The following is a 19,751-nucleotide window of genomic DNA, read 5'->3' on the forward strand; positions in this document are numbered from 1 at the left end:
CTGCCTCCTGAACCCAAACTGGAACCTGGTTCCTCAGGAGAGGAGCCTGATAGCTGAACGCTCTGGCTCCCGTTCTACTTTTAGAGACTCTAGGAACCACCAGTAACCCTGCATTCTGCTCTTGTAGGGTTGTAAGGTACTATGAGCTCTTTAAGATAAGATGGTGCCTGACTATGAAGAGCTTTGTAGGTGAGAAAAAGGATTTTAAATTCTATTCTGGATTTTACAGGAAGCCAATGCAGAGAAGCTAAAACAGGAGAGATGTGGTCTCTTTTCCTGATTCCTGTCAGAACACGTGCTGCAGCATTCTGGATCAGCTGTAGAGTCTTTATGGATTTTTTCGAGCAGCCTGATAATGAAGAATGGCAGTAATCCAGCCTAGAAGTAACAAATGCATTGACTAGTTTTTCTGCATCATTTTTAGACAGGATATTCCTGATTTTTGCAATATTACGTAGGTGAAAAAAGGCGATCCTTGAAATTTGCTTAATGTGGGAATTAAAGGACATGTCCTGATCAAAGATGACTCCAAGATTCCTCACAGTGGTGCTGGAGGCCAGGGTGATGCCATCCAGAGTAACTATATCTTTGGATAGTGCGTCACGGAGGTCTCTAATCCTATGCCACATGTCAAAGTGTCCCTGAGCGAGACACTGAACCCCAAGTTGCTCCCTGGATGCTGTATGTAGCTGTCCACTGCCTCTAATACTTAGGATAGGTGAAATGCAGAGATTTAATTTCCATAAATTGTACTGTATGATTGTTTGTGAAGAAGAAGAATAAAGTTTCTTCTTCTCACTTAGCGGAGATATTCATTTTTCAAAGAGGTGTTTAAGTCACTGATGGCCCCTGCAGACAGCATGCTTGACAAAGTCCACTGAGTCATGAAGCCCGGCAGAGCCCTGAGGTCCCGCCCCCATAGCTGCACAGCTGTTTGCTTGTTTTTTAGGACTTTATTAATATTATGTGTCCAAACTGCACTAAATTTGACACAAAGCACACCATTAGTCTCCACCAATACATATACCAACTGTGAAGTAAGATAAGATAAACCTGTATTGTCATTTCACGGAGATCCCTACAATGAAATTGTGAGTACCAAAAAGATTGACAATAAATAGTAATTTAAGACATAAAAATACTGGGACAGGAAAAGAAAATCAGATGAACAGTTCTGGAGTTATGCAAAGGAAAGACAGGCAGACAGAGATTCCCTGCTTTAGATTTTAATATTTACATGCAATTGTTTGTTTTTTTACAAATGTAAAATGTCTAGCATATCTGGGTCACAATTCTGTAATGAACAAATTTTAAGATTTCAGTGCTAATTGCTTTGGTGACACCCCTCGTGTTTGTTTTGAATTCCCTGCCTTCTCCAGTGCACACATTGGCGCTTCCTATAGATGGCTCTGAAACTAATTTCAACTGGCAGAACACATTTGATGAAAATATATAATGTTTGCGAAATAATCTTTAGCAGTGGTATCAAAGTCATGCCAAAATGTGGCTTATTGTGGCATTTATGATACACATACATACATTCATGCATACATATGGATTTTGTACAGGTATGCCCCTGTTCGCAATTTAAAGGCCCTGTCAACATGCATCACCTCACACAATTGTCACATTGAGATATAAGATTAAGGCAAACACTGGAAGTATAAGTGATAAGTGTCTACATGTGAAATAAGTCCTGAAAATAACACAGCCCCTCCCCTGACATATACCCCTCACTTCACTCCTCTCTGCCCACAACTCACCCCCACACAGTTTTCACAGTCACAGCAAAGTTTGTTCTCATTTGTGTGTGTGCTTGTTTGCCTTTGTAGTTTTTCTAAATCAAGTATGAAACATGCATGCACTGACTACAAAAACTAGACCCCATTTGTCATAAACCGGAATTATCCCTTTAATGTTATGAACACACAGATTCTTCCTGTCCTTTCTAAAATAACTTATGTAAAGTCAATAATGTTGCATCCAATGTATACTGGCTGCACATACTATTGATTTCTGTTGAAAAATGACAGGCTTTCCACACATAGAGAAAAGCCTTAGATTACAGCGGTGTCATCTCATACACTCCACATAGCCACAAATTCAGTCCACCTATTAAAGGTCTGGGTAAGTAATGATGTAGCTTTATTTGGAGAAATGATGTTGATTAGAGTGATGAAAGATTGTAGAAAGTGTGAATGAAGAATAAATATGACCTTCAAAAAAGGCTCATCGAACCAAAAATCTTACGGCCACCTCTGTCTCTCTGTAGTAGCGGTTTGTAGTATCATCAGTTTGTTGTCTGCCTGCCAACGGCAAACAATTATTTCACTAACAAAGTCTGTTTTAATTATACTATTTTAAAGTACCCCCCATTATCAAATGAAGAGTGGCCTGTCCATTTGTGCCATTTCTGCTGAGTAGCTGAATAAAAGAGTTAGGCACCAATTTTGTCACAAAGGAGCTGTTATTTTCTATGTCTATTTGTTGATTTGGATGATGTTATTGTGACCCACTATGCTGTATTGTAACGCAGTGTTGTTGTGGTGCTTCAGTGGTAAATAAATTATTAAACTTTCAAGGATATTCAATGTTATGTGCTGATTTGTGTCTAAAGTAATATTTAATCTGATGGCTGCAGCGTGTTCTCTCTGGGAACTTGAATCCCTCCTTCACTTGTTGAGTTCTGTGTTTGAAAAGCCATTAAGACAAATCAGAGGCTCATGTTTCCATCATTTTTACAATGCAATTTGGCTCATAACATGAAATATAATCAAAGGATGATACTCTTGTCACAGTCAAACAAAACAGATGGGATTTTGCAGCATGGATGCAAAAGGAGGAGATGCAGATGCTAATGCCAAACTTCAAACTGTTAATCTATAACGTGGTAATGGCTTTCAGTGACATAACATAGAACTAACGGGACAATTCGCATCCAACCTATAGGGGCACCAAAGCGGGGAAAAATTACATAGCGTTGCTTTAACGTCATGTCACCCCACAGGCTGTCCTCAAGTTGAGTCTCTGGTTGTACCATTGGATCAAATTATATTAAATCAGAAACATCTGAGAGAAAAGCAACACACAAATTACTTATATCTTAAATGTTGAAGAAGGACTTCGGCCTACTCTTTGAGACTAACATGACCTCTGGTAAGATCTTTGATATATCAGGACCACTGCCCTCTACTCTACTACTATAGGGACATGATGTTTTAAGTTTAGCCATGTTTGTCAGCTTCCCCTCTGGTTGAAGGGTTACTGAACACATTGGAATATTCCTTATATTACCATATTCTTTTATTTTACAACAAACAAGTTTCGGTCTCCCATTTTGTCAGGTTTTGGCACCTCCTCAGGCCCTCGCCCTCAAGTCCCGGCTCGAGCAGTCATATCTCTTACATGGATCGGATGCTGTCCCTTGAATGATCCCAAAGTGAAACGATACATTGCTTCCTTTTTCCTTCCTACTACAATCACTGCTACATACCATTATTCAAATTGTACTGTCACTACATCTCAGGCATTTGGTAAAAATATACTCAATATTTATAATATAAATAAATAAATAAATATAATATTTATTTGAAGCAGGCTTCTATTAGAGGCAGGCCTTTATTTGTAATTCCATGTGCTTGATACGTGTAATTGTTTTAAATAAACAGTTTTAAATAAACAGTTTTAAATGAAAAGCCATAGTATTCCAGTGGATAGAGAGAGCATTTATTTTTTAAAGACGCATTTGCAAAAATATCACCAGCCAGAAGGGCAACAAAGCAATTTGGGTCAGAAATAATCACATCACCATTGATTGTGTCAGTTTAAACCTTGTAAATGTACTAGGTATTTATTTCAAATACAGGAACTTGGGTATTGCTGGTAGATTACAATAAGAGCATACAGTAGTTACACCAGTATCTGATTAACGTCATACGCGGTAGCTAGACAGCAGCTTCGTTTCTAGCTCCAGCTAACTCTTTTCGTCCTACATCCAGCTCGCTAGCTGTGTTCTGCTCTTGTCGACTAGCTTGTCAGTTTCTTTCAGTATCGGATCTTCCTGGGATCAATATCGAAATGTCTTGCAGCTTTTTACCGGTGTTTTCCTCCGCATACTGTTGTCAAAAGTTGAAAATCTACCTATTTTTTAAGCTTTTAATCAACGTTTTTAAGTTTTTCTTACATTTTTGTCCCTTTTTTCAACACTTTTGACACTTTTTTTCAATGTTCGTCCCTTTTTTTTTGACGTTTTCAACACCACGTAACACTAACTCATTAACTTTAGTTTTACAGTTATTTGGGCAATTTATGGTCAATAAACCTCATTAACAGGAAATGATACCTAATGTTTGAGTTAGAAAAGCAGAAATTAGGAATTATTTAGAGTAAAATGAAAGGAAAGTATGTTAATGGTTAATCACAGACTGGAATATGTCAACTTTTATATTATTATATTATTTGGAAACCACTTCAATTTTTTTTCTCCAAATGCTATAAAATTGAATAAGACACCTCAAAATTAATGAAAGTAGAGATGTGTACCTGCCAAAAGCGTTTTGTGGAATCAATCATGTTATTTTGGGTTGTTAAAAGAACATTAATATAGGAAAACGGGTCAATTTGACCCGAGGACAACATGAGGGTTAAACGTCTTTTCGTTTTGTTGATGAAAAGTCCGTCACTGGCAAGGGTGTAAGCCTTTCCTCTCTGTGTATCTCCCATGGCGCCATTTTAATGCTACAAAGCCATCAGCTGCAGTTAGCATCCCATTGCCACTTTGACAGTGAATAACTTTACATCTGAAGCGTTTCAAGACTCTATTTGTGCATTATTTATTTCTAAAGAAACACAACAATGTCTAAAAGGCTATATTACCTTGTAGCTCACGTTATGGCGTAGCAGATGTTTTTGTAAAAATAGGCTAACGATTGTGTCATAACCACGCGACTTGCTGTCGCATAGTCGACAAATCACCGTACTGTCAAGTGAAGCTTGCAGACAGTTTCGACTTACATCAGCTGTTTAGGTTTAATTACTAATGTTAACTAGCATGTTAGTTAGCAGTAATTTGCCTGTCTATTTTATCTCCTAACATATACCTACTCTCTCCGTCTCTGCTGATTGGAAATGATTGAGATTTCTCTTGCACAGCTACCAGAAGACTTACAACTTTCAGACACGTTGTCACGTCACAACTATGTCGTCAAACTCAGTTAGAGGCTGGCCAACTAAAGCCTAGCCATCAGCAGAAAAGTGCTTCTATTTCCTTCACTGGTCTCCTTCCAGAACAACGGCATCTGTTAGTCCACTTCTTTAACTGTCTATGGGAATTTGGCAACGGAGCAATCACGGGAGTGGAACGTCAAGGATTTAGACTAAAACATAAGAAACAGGAGAAATTAGCTGTAATCTCGTTTTGGTTTCACACAGACCTCATTGTTGTCTAGAGAAATACCTGAGACATTTTTGAGAACTCTTTTCTAGTTTTCTTTTCCTCTGGGAGAAAACCAATATGTTAAACCAATTCCTATGCAAGCCTGCATTTTTGCATACATAGTTTATATGTGAAATTCTGCCTAATTGGTTCTAAATTCACCACTACCTAAGTTTTCTTACAAGGTTTTGCGTTAAACATTTTTACCTTTCCTGTGGTTGAAGTTACTATACAATGTATTGGAAAAAATGAGGGATTTTACACTGTACTTATCTGCATAACATGCTATATTTATTTATTTATTGTACTCTGTCCGCTGATGATGTTATCATGGCATCACATCTTTCACAGTGAGTTACTGCTAACTTTTCATTAAGTCAATGTAGTGCAATGTGTTAAGTGCAGGTTGGTGCTTCTCTCGCTGTGAGACGGGTATGGCTGCATCCTGGAGCGTCCCATGTCATCCGTCTCGTAACATGCGGTCTCGTCTCATGCGGAGGTGTGTCCAACGGTAAATCTAGAGGGTCAAAATTACGATATCGCGAATAATTTTCCAGACGGAGTCACGGGTAAATTCGGGACCACATTTGTTGCAATCAATTGAAAAACGTAAAAAAACTGTTAAAGTAACAATTTTGCCATAGCCTACATGTAGTTTGCTCATTTCTGAATGTTACGCTTGTGTTGTTCCATATTAACGAAGCCACATCTGATGAAACCTGCATCAGCGACGCAGCCGTTTCTGCGACTAACAGCAGGATCTCCTGAGGAGGGACAACAACCCACGATCTGCACACACAAGACTACAAAAATAAACATGTAACACGCTTTCCAAGACTTTTTAACTGTATATTCTATATTGTTTTCACACTTCACTGGGACATTGTTGCAAATACAACTGCTTATCAGCATGGCGAGAGCGACTGTCTGCCTTGGCTGTCGGCTCTCTGGGACCCGGGACAGAATGCTGTCAAGTCTCTGGGACCCGGGGCAGAACGCGTTTGTATTTTTCTACTACCGCGGCCTCGGCTGTCGGCTCTCTGGGACCCGGGGCAGAATGCTGTCGGGTCTCTGGGACCCGGGACAGAATGCTGTCAGGGGTCTGGGACCCGGGGCAGAACGCGGTCGTATTTTTCTACTACCACGGCCTCGGCTGTCGGGACTCTGGGACCCGGGGCAGAATGCTGTCAGGTCTCTGGGACCCAGGGCAGAATGCGGTTCTATTTTTCTACTACCGCGGCCTCGGCCTTCGGGTCTCTGGGACCCGTCCTGCATTCGACTGCGTATCTGTGCCGCCACGGTCTTGGGCCAGGATACGATTGAATTTTTCTTCCACTTCCGCCAGCGGTTCTATTGTATTTTGTGTTGTATTGTATGAAAGGGGGATTTAAAAAAAAAAAAAAAAAAGCAATTGCTTGAACTCTGTCGGGAGAGAAATTCCTTCTATAGCTGCAACTTGGATCAAAGATGCAGCTATAGAAGGAATTTTTTAGTTTGCCTATTATCTGCATTTTGTTTTTAGAGACGGACATATATTTTGAAATATTTAAAAACACACCAAATATTTTCTTCATTAGCATGATAGTTGACGTGAGCTTTTACTTTGAAAAGTAAGAGAGATATTAGTATTTTATTCCAGATGCAAGCTTTTATTTTGAAAAGTAGAAACTCAGGGATGAAAGAAGGATTTTTTTAGTTTGCCTATAATCTGCCTTTATTTTATAGACGAAGTGTTTTTATTCATCAGTATGATAGTCTGCATTTATCTTATAGACATGTTTAGTTAAAAAAACAAAAACATGTTTTATTCATTTGTATGATTGCCGTTAACGGCAATCATATAAATGAATTTTAAAAAATTATTCGCGATTTTGCATTTTTGGCCCTCTGGATTTACCGCTGGACACGCCTCCGCATGAGACGAGACCGCATGAGACGGGACGGATGACATGGGATGCTCCAAGCTGCAGCCATATACTTTTGCTTGCTGTGGGGGGACAGGGGGAATATGTAACAGACAGCATTATAACCGCAATGCTTACTAGCGTGGTCCGTCACGGTGATGTCCTAGAGTGTAGATTTGTAGCTGCAGTCATCTCTCCTTGGACTGTCACACATCAAAAGAGACATACAGTTATCATGAAGAGGGAAATTAGCCATAAAGATGAACTGCTGTAAACACATTTATTTCTGCAATAAAGTTGGGATTTTTTAATATCAGGGTTCTATGGGGGATTCACTTGCCTCATGGCCACTTGAGGAACTGTACCCCATGTACCCCTGACTGCAGCCCCGCAGACCTCAATGTGGGCGGAGTTAAACATTTAACCACGCCCCATCAACCTTTAACCCCGCCAGCATATGACCCTGTCATTTCATCTTAATATCAGAGTAAATTTAGCGGTAATATCAGAGTGAATTTAGCGGTAATATCAGAGTGAATTTAGCGGTAATCGGACAGCCCTTCGGACAGCCCTTTTTCAATAATAAATAATGGAAGTAAGTGTGACTTTTATAGTTTCAAAACCAATTAAAAAAGCTGGTTATGTCTATTTTAATGTTTCTGCACAAGTTGAGCAGGCTGAGGTTCGGATTTGACGGCTAGCTCCCTTCTTTAACTGTCTCAAGTTTGATAACATTAAGAAAGTATCAGGTTACAGTTGATTTTGATAAATACACATTAAAATATATTACTTTTTTCATAATTTAATGCATTATTAAGGTAAGTAATGTTTTGTGACATGTGTCAATATTGTATTTCATAATTAGTAAAACCAAAGATTAACTTAATAATGTTTAAATCGCTGCATTTCGCCACATCCATTAAGGTTTCTTGTCCCTCTTCGGACACCGTATTAAATGAGTTGGAGACTGGGCGGGGTTAAACGTTGAGGGGCGTGGTTAAACGTTTAACTCCGCGGTCAGGAGCTTCTCACTGCAGTTCAGCCCAGGAGCTGCCACTTCAATAACAAGCTTGACATTCACATACATCATTTTCAGCAATCAGCATCTTACTGATATATGGGTAAAAACGCAAGCTAATTCAGCCTGATTCAGTATCAGAACAGTCACTTAACTTCGTTTTTGACTCTGTCCAGTTCCTAGGATCCACTCGCTCCACTCCAGTCCGCTAGGTGGCAGTAATGCAATAAAATAACGGTATTGACAACTGACCGGAAGTGAAATCACATCACCCACTCTGACGGAAGAAAAAAAAAATGGAAGCGGCAGTGTTCATTCTGTCACTTGTGGATTGCTGTGCACTTATTTTCCTCTCGGTCTACTTTGTATCCTTTTCGGTTATGCCTTTTCTGGCGGGTGTTGAGCTTTATTCAAAGCGGCTAACGTTAGCTGGCAGAAAGCTGCTTATGAATTTCTTCTTTCATGTCAAGACAATAAGGCTAACGTTAACTAGCTAGCTAGCCAGCCGCCTTCTGACGTGCTAGCGTGAACTAAGTTATGATTAAGCAGAACAGACGGATGACAATTTGTGGTTAAGGTTAGAACAACATTACATTAAAACTCAAAGTTACACGGAAAGCTTTAAATTAACATAACCATAGTGGGAGATTAAAGAAGAAAAAAACTCATTTAGCTTGCCACCGCTGTTACTGGTACGGCCACTTGTAACGTTACGCCCAAAATATGTGACCATTTCATTCATGTTGATTTGTGAGCCATAATTGATGCCCTTGAAGGTAATGTTAAAACAAAAAGTTATTCCTGCTGTATCTAAATAATTTACCGTTAGCGTTTTATTGATTACCATTTGCATATCAATTCTGTAACGTTTCTAACGATAACGTGACTCGTGTGGCAGTTTTTCATTTTAATGTGGTTCCCTTTGTGATCTTGGCGTATTGAAAAAGTATGCAGCATCAGATCGGGTAAAACAAATGTACAAAAGTAATTATCAGAACGATTGTATACATCGACCTATCATTTTATGTAATTTTACACAAGTGTCACTGTCAGGTGGATATGGCCAATGCCATATCACTAATGACAACATCTTGTAGGTTGTCTGTCTGTTGAATGGAGCTGATAGAAGCAGGGAATGAGGATGTTGACATGAAAATACATTTTCTTTATTCAATACAGATCATTTTTGTTTATGGCACCTTTACTTGGAACCCAGATAATCACCCTGTCTGATCTAGAATGTGACTACATCAATGCAAGAGCATGCTGCTCCAAGCTAAACAAAGTAAGTCATGGCATCCTGGATTATTACTGTCACAGATTTTTACACCTTTTTATTTATGATGCCTTTTTTTAGTGTCTTGTTACATGTTTTAATGTATTATATGATGAATCAGGGTTTTTCCTGCAGAGAGAAAGTTTTGGTGCCACCCCCCTCAAAGAGTTTTATAGCAATCGCCAAAATCATGAGTGCCAAAGCAGTTGCTTTTCAGCAGCCATCCACAGCTGCTCTATTTTACACATGTGGCTGGCCCTGTTATACGAGCTAAACGCTTTCAACTGGACCTGAATGCTCCGCTAGAAAACTAACGCAAATGGCTTCTCCGTTGAGTGGATTTATTGTTTTGCGGAGAAAACATTACACTTCACAACATTTTGTATTTATAACACTTTTATATTTTTCCAACTGTATTAGCAGTTTATGTAAGTCACTTCACCAAAACATGATAAAAGTTACCATCCATTTATTCATATTATTTACACCAACTGGACTTTGGGATCATGTGTAATATGCCCAGGTCCACGATCCAAAAACCCCTTTACTGCATTATATTCCATTGTATTCCATTGTATTCTATATTTTAAATTTTAACCTGCCAGCAGAATTTTGTGTTTTCCGTGAAAATAAAAGCGTTTTCACCACCCCAGATCCCCTTATGTATTCCCCAAAAAGCCCATTCTGAGCCAGGAAAAACCTGGGAATGCTATCCACAAGGTATTGAAAATGAATAAATCTGAATGTAAACTTAGTGTACAAGGAACATAGTCAATGTACAGTTGTGTTTAGAATAATAGCAGTGTGTTAAAAAAACTGAATAATGCTCAAAATCCTTAGAATGGCTTTTAATTCCATAATATGAATGCATAGGGAACACTGCACATTCAATTCTGAATCTAAAATGACCAAAATTGATCACAGTCGTGTTCTACCTTTTACAGAAAGTGAAGAAAAAGGAATATTAGGCTGTTTAAAAAATAGCATTTGCATTTTTCTTCACAGACATTTCCTGTTTAAACTGAAAAATGTATCAAGGGTTTGCTTTACTTTGAATCACTGCACTAATATTTATTTGCATAACCATTATTTCTGAGAACTGCTTCACATCTGGGTTGCATGTCACAGTCAACCAACTTCTGGCACCTGTGAATAGGTATTCCAGCCCAGGACGGTTGAACTACATTCCACAATTCCTCTGCATTACTGGGTTTTGCCTTAGAAACAGCATTTTTTATGTCACCCCACAAGTGTTCTATGGGATTGAGGTCCGAGGACTGGGCTGGCCACTCCATAACACCAATCTTGTTCATCTGGAACCAAGACTTTGGTCGCTTACTTGTGTGTTTTGGGTCATTGTTTTGTTGAAAGACCCATTTCAAAGGCATTTCCTCTTCAGCCTGAGGCAACATGACCTCTTTGAGTATTTTGATGCATTGAAACTGATCCATGATCCCTGGTATGTGATAAATAGGCCCAACACCACAGTATGAGAAACATCCCCATAACATGATTTTTGCACCACCATGCTTTACTGTCTTCACAGTGTACTGTGGCTTAAATTCAGTGCATGGGGGTCGTCGGACAAACTTGTCTGCGGCCCCTAGACCCTAAAAAAACATGTTTGCCCTCATCAGTCCTCAGAATGACTTTACACATTTGCTTGCGGAAGAAATACAGCAGATGCCAAAACAATCGCTGTAGCGTGCAGGGCAGGGCGCCCTCTCCGCGCCTGATCGCAGTTAGGGCTCTGGGCGACGAACGTCAGTACTTTTATGGCACCAAATGAAATGCTCCACATCCTATGAGTATCAAAAAATGACTTATTTTTTGGTTCCACATTTTGGTGTCAGAGAGCATGTAAGCGCAAGCTTATCTGTCCTCTTTGTATATTAGCAGAGCGGAGGTGCAGACAGGCCAAACTAAGTCTGCTCTGCAGTTTTGTTGAAGTCACAGTGAGTCACGGCAGTGCTGATAAAATGGTTTCAGGTGTGGTTAGGGTTTTTCAAAACTTGATGCAGACAGCAATATAATAATAATGGCGAGGTGAAAGCGGTCGTGGTGCTGGTGACGTTACACTTCCTCTGAGACAAGCAGGCTCAGTTGTGCTAACACACTATGATGACTGACTGACTGACAGGCTGAGGTTGTAAGGCAAGGGGACTTTATTTCTACAACACCTTTCAGCAACAAGGCTATTCAGTTACATTCCTTTGCACTTAGGTTAGTTTTCCATTACGGTGGTTTCGATGTTGACAGTCAAGTTTGTTAAAGGTTTGTGTCATGCAGTTTGCACTAAAATGTCTTTATTTGAATGTTGTTTACATTCCCTTACATTTTAGTTAGTTCAATATAAGCCTGTACACAATGGAATTTGTTTATTTATTTATTTATTGTTCATGTTGTGGTCAAAAGGTTTCTCTTTTCTTTTTTAATTTTGGCCAAGTTTGGATTGTTACCAATCCTGAGTATCTGACTGGCGCACCCCTATCCAAAAGCACAACCAGTGTTAATGTTTCTCTGAGTGAGCAGTGTCACCAGAATTTTTTTAATTTTGATAACTGTTTTGATTCACAATTAAGGTGGGACATTTTTGTATTTAATGTTTTTGTGTTGATGTTGAAATGGATAAAAAAAAAAGTATTAAGAACTAGCATCGCCGTGACTCACTTTGACTTGAACCAGCTGCAGAGACAATGTAGTCCTGCTCTATCTACACCGCAGCGCTGAGTGTGTGTGTGATGGTGAGCCCCCTGTTCTGTCAACATGCAGAGGATAGAAAGGAGAAGCTCGCCCTTTTGCGCTCTCAAGTACTGAAATTTGGCACAGATTGATTTAACGGGAATCGGTACTCGGTAGTATTGACATAATATGGTTGTACCCTAAAAAGTACCAAGTTCGGTACCCAACCTTTGCAGGGATGATGTTGGTTTCCCTGAAATGTAGGACTGGAGCACTAAAAGGTTGTAAATGTCTGGGAAAACATCTGCCAGTCTGCACACACCTAAAGAGTTGGACCAAGGATACCTTCAGGTCCTCTTAGTGTTCTGATCTATGATGTTGATCCATGTATGTTTGATGTTATGTGTTTCCAGTGGGTTATTCCAGAGATGGTTGGCCAGTGTCTCTCCACCATGCTGATGTTGGTCTCCATGCACTGGTTCATTTTCCTCCTCAACCTGCCTGTAGCAGCCTGGAACATTTATAGGTAGGCCATACTGTTGCTATTTCCTGCGTTGTTTGTCAGAGAACATGTGCTCTGCTGTGTTCAGGGTTTTCCCTAGGTTTTAGGAGGGTATAGGTGCTACGATTGCAGTGGGGGGGGGGCAGCGATGCTTCTGTTGCCTTGCATGTTTTCGGAGCATCACAGAGAAGAGCAGGCATTTCTGTGGCACCAAAGTGAGGCACCAAAATCTGTGTTGCAATTCGAGACTGCCATCTCAGCCAGTAGCTAAGGTTACAAGAATTGCCGAACTTTAAGATTTGTGGCAAATCAAGATAAACGGTTAGACAGTTTTGGTTTTCGCTTATTCATAACAATTTGCTTAACAAGCGTGCTGTGGTTGAATAAGAGTTGACGACAACTCCAGTAAAATGTTACCTTCACTTGACCTGGTTCACTGTCTCCACCGTGGGGTCTGATCTGTTGACCTCAACCCAATGGCGAATTGCAGGACTGGCTGATCTACTATGAACGTGGCCTGTCTGGTGCAGTCAGGCTCATTAGTTTACTCTCTGCTTGTCCTTGTTTCCCCTGCAGGTATGTTAAGGTTCCGATGGGAAACATGGGCGTGTTTGACCCCACTGAGATCCACAACCGAGGTCAACTTAAGTCCCACATGAAGGAGGCCATGATTAAACTGGGTTACCACCTGCTCTGCTTCTTCATTTATTTGTATAGGTGAGAGCAACACCATGTACAGAGACGCTGACATATAGTGAACTGCTCACAAGGCTTTCAGCAATCAGCTTATAATTGTTGTGGCTGTACAAATAGATAGATAGATAGATAGATAGATAGATAGATGTTTAGTGATCCCAAGAAAAATGGGAAATTCCTGTGTTACAGCAGCAAAAACAGTCACAAAGTACAAAATATAAATATAAATGAAATACTAGGAAAAATATACATACATACAATATACATGAAATAATAATACGAATAAAGTAAAAATAACAAATATTTGAATATGTACAGGATGGGGGAACAAAAATGTGCAAATGCTTAAATAATATGCTAAAATGTAAATGTAAATAAACCAAATGACCAGGTTGCATTAGTGCAGTAGTGTGGTGTCCAAAAGTACAAAGACACTTCTGTATTAACACATGTCTTTCCAACCCATTTTTCCAGCATGATCCTGGCTCTCATCAACGACTGAAGCCCCCAGCAAGCTGCCAAATTGTAAACGCCACTGTTTCCCCCCCCCCACAGCCTGCTCCTGTACTGTATGCATACTATCTTTCATAACAGCAGAGAGAACAAGTTTACTGTCATTTGTGTTGTTATGATCTAAGAGTTTTGACTTTAATACAATACTTAGGTTAATATTTAACCATTTAACATTCCGTTCAAGCCAATGTTTTATTGTGAAGGGGATAAGTAAAAGTTGTTTTTTTCCAACCTCTATCTGCAACAATTACAACATCATTAGAGTGGCTATAAGAAATAAAAGACAATTTCACAGTAAAGTAAGCATGCAGGCCACCTAGAGCAGAGAAAAACAGAAACAGCCGGTAAAGAAGTCATATATTACCAATCACAGTACTGTGTAGTAGTCCTCTGTCTGTCTGAATTTGAGGTGGAGTTATTGAGTGTTTTTTTTCCCACAAAAGCCTAATTGGGAAAAATGTAAAGTGCTTCAAATCTCAAAACACATTGTATTTTTGTTGTTGTTGTTCCCTCCCCACCCAGTAAGGCCCATAGGTGTTCAGTTCACCTAATGACTGTGAAGGACATATGAAATGATTCACATATTTTTAATCCTCTTTTTAACCAATCTGTATGTGCACATTTCACCTCTCTGTCATGTCACATGCTGTTGTTCTTTTTTTCCGAGTTGACATCACATTTGGTTAAAGTATCACGTTTTTACAATGGAATGTTAAAGTCAGAGATTTTTGATAGTATTACAGTGTGAAATTGTGCATCAGTGATCATCAGATGGTGGATCGCTAAGCCTATTCTGAGACTTTTTATGGATACAGGACCTGCCAGACTTCCAGCATCACCCTCCATCTAACCACAGCTCCGCCCACAGCTCCGCCCACACACACTCTAGCACAACATATTTGAATAATATACAATCATTGCCTCAACATGTGTATGTATGTGGGTGCATTCAATGACGTGCAGTGACATGGTTCTGCTCAGAGTAAGAGACAATCAGACTAAACCACACATCAATCCTCATCTGGCACTGTCTGGGCCAAAGTCTTGTGATGTGCTAGAATGATGTTACCTCACAGGGCTCGATGCTGTCTGAACTTCATTGGTGAAGTGTTTTGCCACATAAAAGGTTCAATTCGTTCTTGAAAGAAGTGTATGTAATGGTTGTCGTATTATTGGATGAGTGACAGTTTCAATAAGAACATTTTGATTTGATCTCATGCACTTGTGTTTACTGAATTACCTTTGCAATAAAAGCATACTGTATGTTAAAGTCTGACATTTCCTGTTTTAAAGTTCCCTACATCAGCAAGTGTCTTAGCTTTTCACTGGGACGAGAGATGTTTGCGTGCACTCTTTATTTGGTGTGTATCAAAAGAACCGTCATGACTTTTCATCCATACCTGCTACATGTGCAAGTATTCTGGAGCCATTTCTCTCTTCAGCTGGGGCGAACAGAGTACTGCTGATGAAAAAAGTTCATGTCTGATTCACACTAAACTGTCTTTTTTTGTTTCATAAATAAAAATGTAAAGTTGTTTGAATGCTTTTCAATTTATTCTCCCTTGTAGCTTTAAGGTCAAATACATTTTCTGTCAACTATTCTATCATTTTAGCCGTTTTATCACTGCGTTTGTGTCCTCCATTACCAAATGTAATCCATAAAGTTCTAAAAGTTCTTTCAAGAAACTATCTGACTAGTGGAATAATAACTTCACTGTTTATAATCTAAAATGTAAAAAACTAAAATCACAAACCACAACACGTTTTAGGTTAAAAATGATTGAATACATTTTATACAACAGAATTATTTAATTATAATATTGAAATTATCATTAGCCTCCTGGATCTGTAGTTAATGTCCATTGGACAAGTTAATTCAATTTGATTTTAGAGGAATTTACACTATTATAATCTGTTGAGCTCTGTGAATGAATTTATATTTAAAGCATGATAACGTTTCTTAGATAATAGTTAAATAGATTCTACTGTTGATAAATTGACATGTCTACATTTTTCAGTTCTTCACATATATTCACAGCTAACTGGATAATGACTGTTTGAGGTGAACCCCAAACGGAGTCATTTTCAGATATATTTTGATAATAAAATAAATATTTGCATAGTCATACTAAGTGGATGCTTTGTCTGTTAAACATGCCGATGTGCCTCACTTTGAAAGCTTGTAGGTCACAATTTAACCATAAATGGAGTTTGAGTCTACTTAATTGGCTGAGGTCAAATTTGAAAACTGCACCCGTTAAAGATGCAGGTCTATGTATTTTTACACGAGTCGGTGACCGTTTGAACAGCCGGACAGGAAGTGAACAGTATCCCAAATATTGTACACGTCACCTCTACAACACCACATATGGCAAGAGATTTATCTAGGAGGTGTAAAAACATAATTCAATTCAATTCAATTTTATTTATAGTATCAATTCATAACAAGACACATATAACATAAGACACCGCAGATACTTTGGACAACACCAGAGAAGAGAAGGCCTGGAGTTTAATTGCAAGAGTGCTTGGGGAGAAAGGTAGATAGCCTAGTAGCTAATAAACATGATTGTTACGTAAAGTGTACGCTCAACTTCTGAGACGCTCCCGGGCTATGGAAAGCCACGCAGTTCAAATACATGCGATTTCTCACATTCAATTCAATTCAATTTTATTTATAGTATCAATTCATAACAAGCGTTATCTCAAGACACTTTACAGATAGAGCAGGTCTAGACCACACTCCCAACAGTTCCAGTAGTTTCCTCCAGAGCAAGCAACAGTGCGACAGTGGCGAGGAAAAACTTCCTTTTAGGCAGAAACCTCGGACAGACCCAGGCTCTTGGTAGGCGGTGTCTGACGGGCCGGTTGGGGTTAGAATGAAGAGTGGCAGTAACAGTCACAAAAAATAAATAAAAATAAAATAAATAGTAGTTTGTTTGTAGTAGTTCTTTGTAGCACAGCAGGGCACTGTGCAGCGTTACAAGGTACAGCAGGACGTAGCTGGGCATCGCAGAACGTGGCAGGATGTAACATGGCATCGCAGGACGTGTAGCGGGACCATGGCGACAGCTGCAACCGTGATTTTGGAGCCTCCCTGATCCAAGGAAACATGCTGGGGGAAAAAGAACAAAAGGACTCCGGGGAATGTCTCCCCAGAGCTAGGTTAGTTACACGCATTTCTGGGACATGGATGCACACAAATGGAAAGATGGAAAGATAGAGGAGAGAGGAACTCAGTGGGTCAAAGGAAGTCCCCAGCTGTATTACAGCAAAACCAAGAGAGACAGGGTAAAGAGAGGAGCCTGGCCAGGCTAGAACTCTCCCCAACCGGATCCCATCCCTCTGTCTAGAGGAGATGGGAAGAGAGAGAGAGAGAGAGAGAAGGTAAGCTTTACTCATCCTAAACAGGTAATTTATAATCTGTACAACAAACCAAGGCTAGCCTGTGCTAACTCCACATAGCCTGCTACGTAGCAGCAGAGCGGCAGTTAGGAGCCGATACAATGTTGCAGTCTCCCGGGAAACGGCCCTGCCTCCTCGTGATTGGCTACCCGAAAGAAATCAAAAGTGCACAGGCAAAGAAAGCCCACAGACACAAAATAATAAGAGAAAACCCAGAGGCCTTGACGGCAGATATAAGCCACACAGGAGGATCCAGTAATCTCCTCCTGTACACAGACAACACTGAAGCATGGCATAGAGCTATCTGTACCCACTATGACCACCACAGGAAGAGGGGCATCTGCAGTGGGAGACAGATAGTCATCGAAGACATAGACAAAGACAGCCCACCTCTCACTGTCAACATCTATCACAATGGGACCATCATGTTCCAAGGCAATGAGGCCAGTCTCAGCTCTGTCCAAGATGACTTTAACACCATCAAAGCTCTGGCAGAGACGGAGAAACAGAGACAGGAGAAGACCAGCAGTGAGGAGAAGAGCACCACCAACCCCACAGCGCAGCCACCAGGTGAACAGCTGGAAGAGGATCAGCTGTTAGGAGACCATTCAGGGCACAGCAGTCAGCTAGAGACCAGAGTGTCCCAGATGAGAGACAATCTGTCTCTGCAAGAGGTAGAGCTGGTGGAACTGAAGGAGCTACTTCTGTCGAATCAGACATCAGCTGAATCCACACAGCAGCTACGGGACCAGCTCAGCCAGGTGAGGAATGAGCTGAAGGCCTCCATACAGGAGCTAAGAGGAGAGGTCTAGGAGCTACAGCAAGACAGACAGGCCCTGAAGACCGAGCTCACTGCTGTGAGACAGGAGCTACAGCAGGACAGACAGGCCCTGAAGACCGAGCTCACTGCTGTGAGACAGGAGCTACAGCAGGACAGACAGGCCCTAAAGACCGAGCTCACTGCTGTGAGACAGGAGCTGAACCTGAGGGAGAAAACCATCCTCAGCCTCAAGGAGCAGCTCCACAGTCTGAGAGCCTGCCAACACCAACCACAACCCTCCATCACCATCAACAGCCCCCACAACCTGAACCACAGCCATCCACCTCCACCCTAACTAAGATCTGCCCATCACAACAACTTGAAGTAATGCCCCCCCCCCTCTATCACCAACCCACATAGAGAGGCCACTACCAAGAAAACATCAGAGAGCCAAAGAAAGCGAATGACGCTGATATAGTCATCCTTATTGATTCCAATGGAAAATTTGTGAACGAGGCCCAGCTTTTTCCACGACAAAAAGTCACCAAAATCCAATGCCCCAGAACGGACAACGCCCTCCAGCTACTCACTGAACCCCTCCTGGGTCAGCCCACCCATATCATAATCCACACAGGTACTAATGACCTGAGAATGCAGCAGGAGAGGGTGGCAGAATCTGTGAAGAGAGTGGCACAGAGGGCTACACAGACCTTCCCCTCATCAAAGATCATAATCTCCACCCTCCTCCCAAGAAGAGACTTCCATCCTGACACCATCCACCGGATAAATGCTGACATCTCACGTGGATGTGCCCTCATGCCAAACGTCCACCTGGCCCACCACCCTACCCTCAACATCCACAGCCTTTATGACAATGTCCACCTCTGCAAAGACACCATCAGCACCTTTGCAAAGACATTAAAAGATGTGGCGTTAGGACGCAACCAAGGAACCCCCCCCAGCACCAGCAGACGAAGCAGCTTCCATGCAGCCGGCCTGCAGCTTTCACCACCCCACAGACCCAACCCCCATCACCCCCATCACACCCATCACCCTCCACCACTTTCCACCACCAGATCCAGCCCACACCACCCAGCACTTTCTTATACACAAGGAAGCCACCCCAGGACCACAACAGCACCAGTCCAAGAGAGAGCTGACCCACCCATACTCCCCAGGCCTCAACCTGGACCACCCCCTGCTGGCCCTGCCCAACACCACCCTCAGCACCCGGGGCAGAGGAGCTACGCTGAGACACTGGCCCCAACCAGTGGTGGCAGCCCTGCAGACCTGGGGGAGATCAAACACCTGCTCAGTCTCATCTGCTCCAGACTGATCAGCTAAGTTGGACTCTATAGCGTCATAAACTCTATTCTTAATTTTGGAAGGACAGTGTGTTTTCATAACAGTTCTAAAACTTTAACAATTTTCCACATTTAATTAGGGCTGTTCTGTCTGAAGTAGTTGATTGACTATCCAGTTCGTATTTAAATATAAGGCTAGAGATTTATTTTATTTTTGTATTTTACTTTAACTAACTTATTTCTATTTACTTTTTCCT

General features: G+C 40.9%; 2 protein-coding genes across 2 annotated transcripts; both read left to right on the top strand.

Annotated features, from left to right (window-relative positions):
- The first annotated feature begins 8,596 nt into the window (after positions 1–8,596).
- Positions 8,597–15,559, top strand: cnih4 (cornichon family member 4). Its single transcript, XM_032532003.1, has 5 exons — positions 8,597–8,721; positions 9,573–9,641; positions 12,728–12,840; positions 13,393–13,533; positions 13,987–15,559. Exons 1-5 carry the CDS (start codon positions 8,653–8,655, stop codon positions 14,012–14,014), a joined length of 420 nt encoding a protein of 139 aa, XP_032387894.1. The 5' UTR covers positions 8,597–8,652; the 3' UTR covers positions 14,015–15,559.
- LOC116699438 (uncharacterized) lies at positions 11,533–18,528 on the top strand. Its single transcript, XM_032532000.1, has 2 exons — positions 11,533–11,538; positions 17,503–18,528. The coding sequence occupies exon 2, from the start codon at positions 17,532–17,534 to the stop codon at positions 18,240–18,242; it is 711 nt and encodes a 236-aa protein (XP_032387891.1). The 5' UTR covers positions 11,533–11,538; positions 17,503–17,531; the 3' UTR covers positions 18,243–18,528.
- Positions 18,529–19,751: the final 1,223 nt, after the last annotated feature.

This window comes from Etheostoma spectabile, chromosome 12, assembly GCF_008692095.1.
Source record: "Etheostoma spectabile isolate EspeVRDwgs_2016 chromosome 12, UIUC_Espe_1.0, whole genome shotgun sequence".
Classification (NCBI taxonomy): Eukaryota; Metazoa; Chordata; class Actinopteri; order Perciformes; family Percidae; genus Etheostoma; species Etheostoma spectabile.

Coding starts and splice junctions, on each gene's coding strand:
- LOC116699438 (XM_032532000.1), top strand. CDS start 17,532: ATGTTGCAGTCTCCCGGGAAACGGCCCTGCCTCCTCGTGATTGGCTAC.
- cnih4 (XM_032532003.1), top strand. CDS start 8,653: ATGGAAGCGGCAGTGTTCATTCTGTCACTTGTGGATTGCTGTGCACTT. Junction 9,642..12,727: donor GCTGCTCCAAGCTAAACAAA/GTAAGTCATGGC, acceptor ATGTGTTTCCAG/TGGGTTATTCCAGAGATGGT. Junction 13,534..13,986: donor TTCTTCATTTATTTGTATAG/GTGAGAGCAACA, acceptor CCATTTTTCCAG/CATGATCCTGGCTCTCATCA.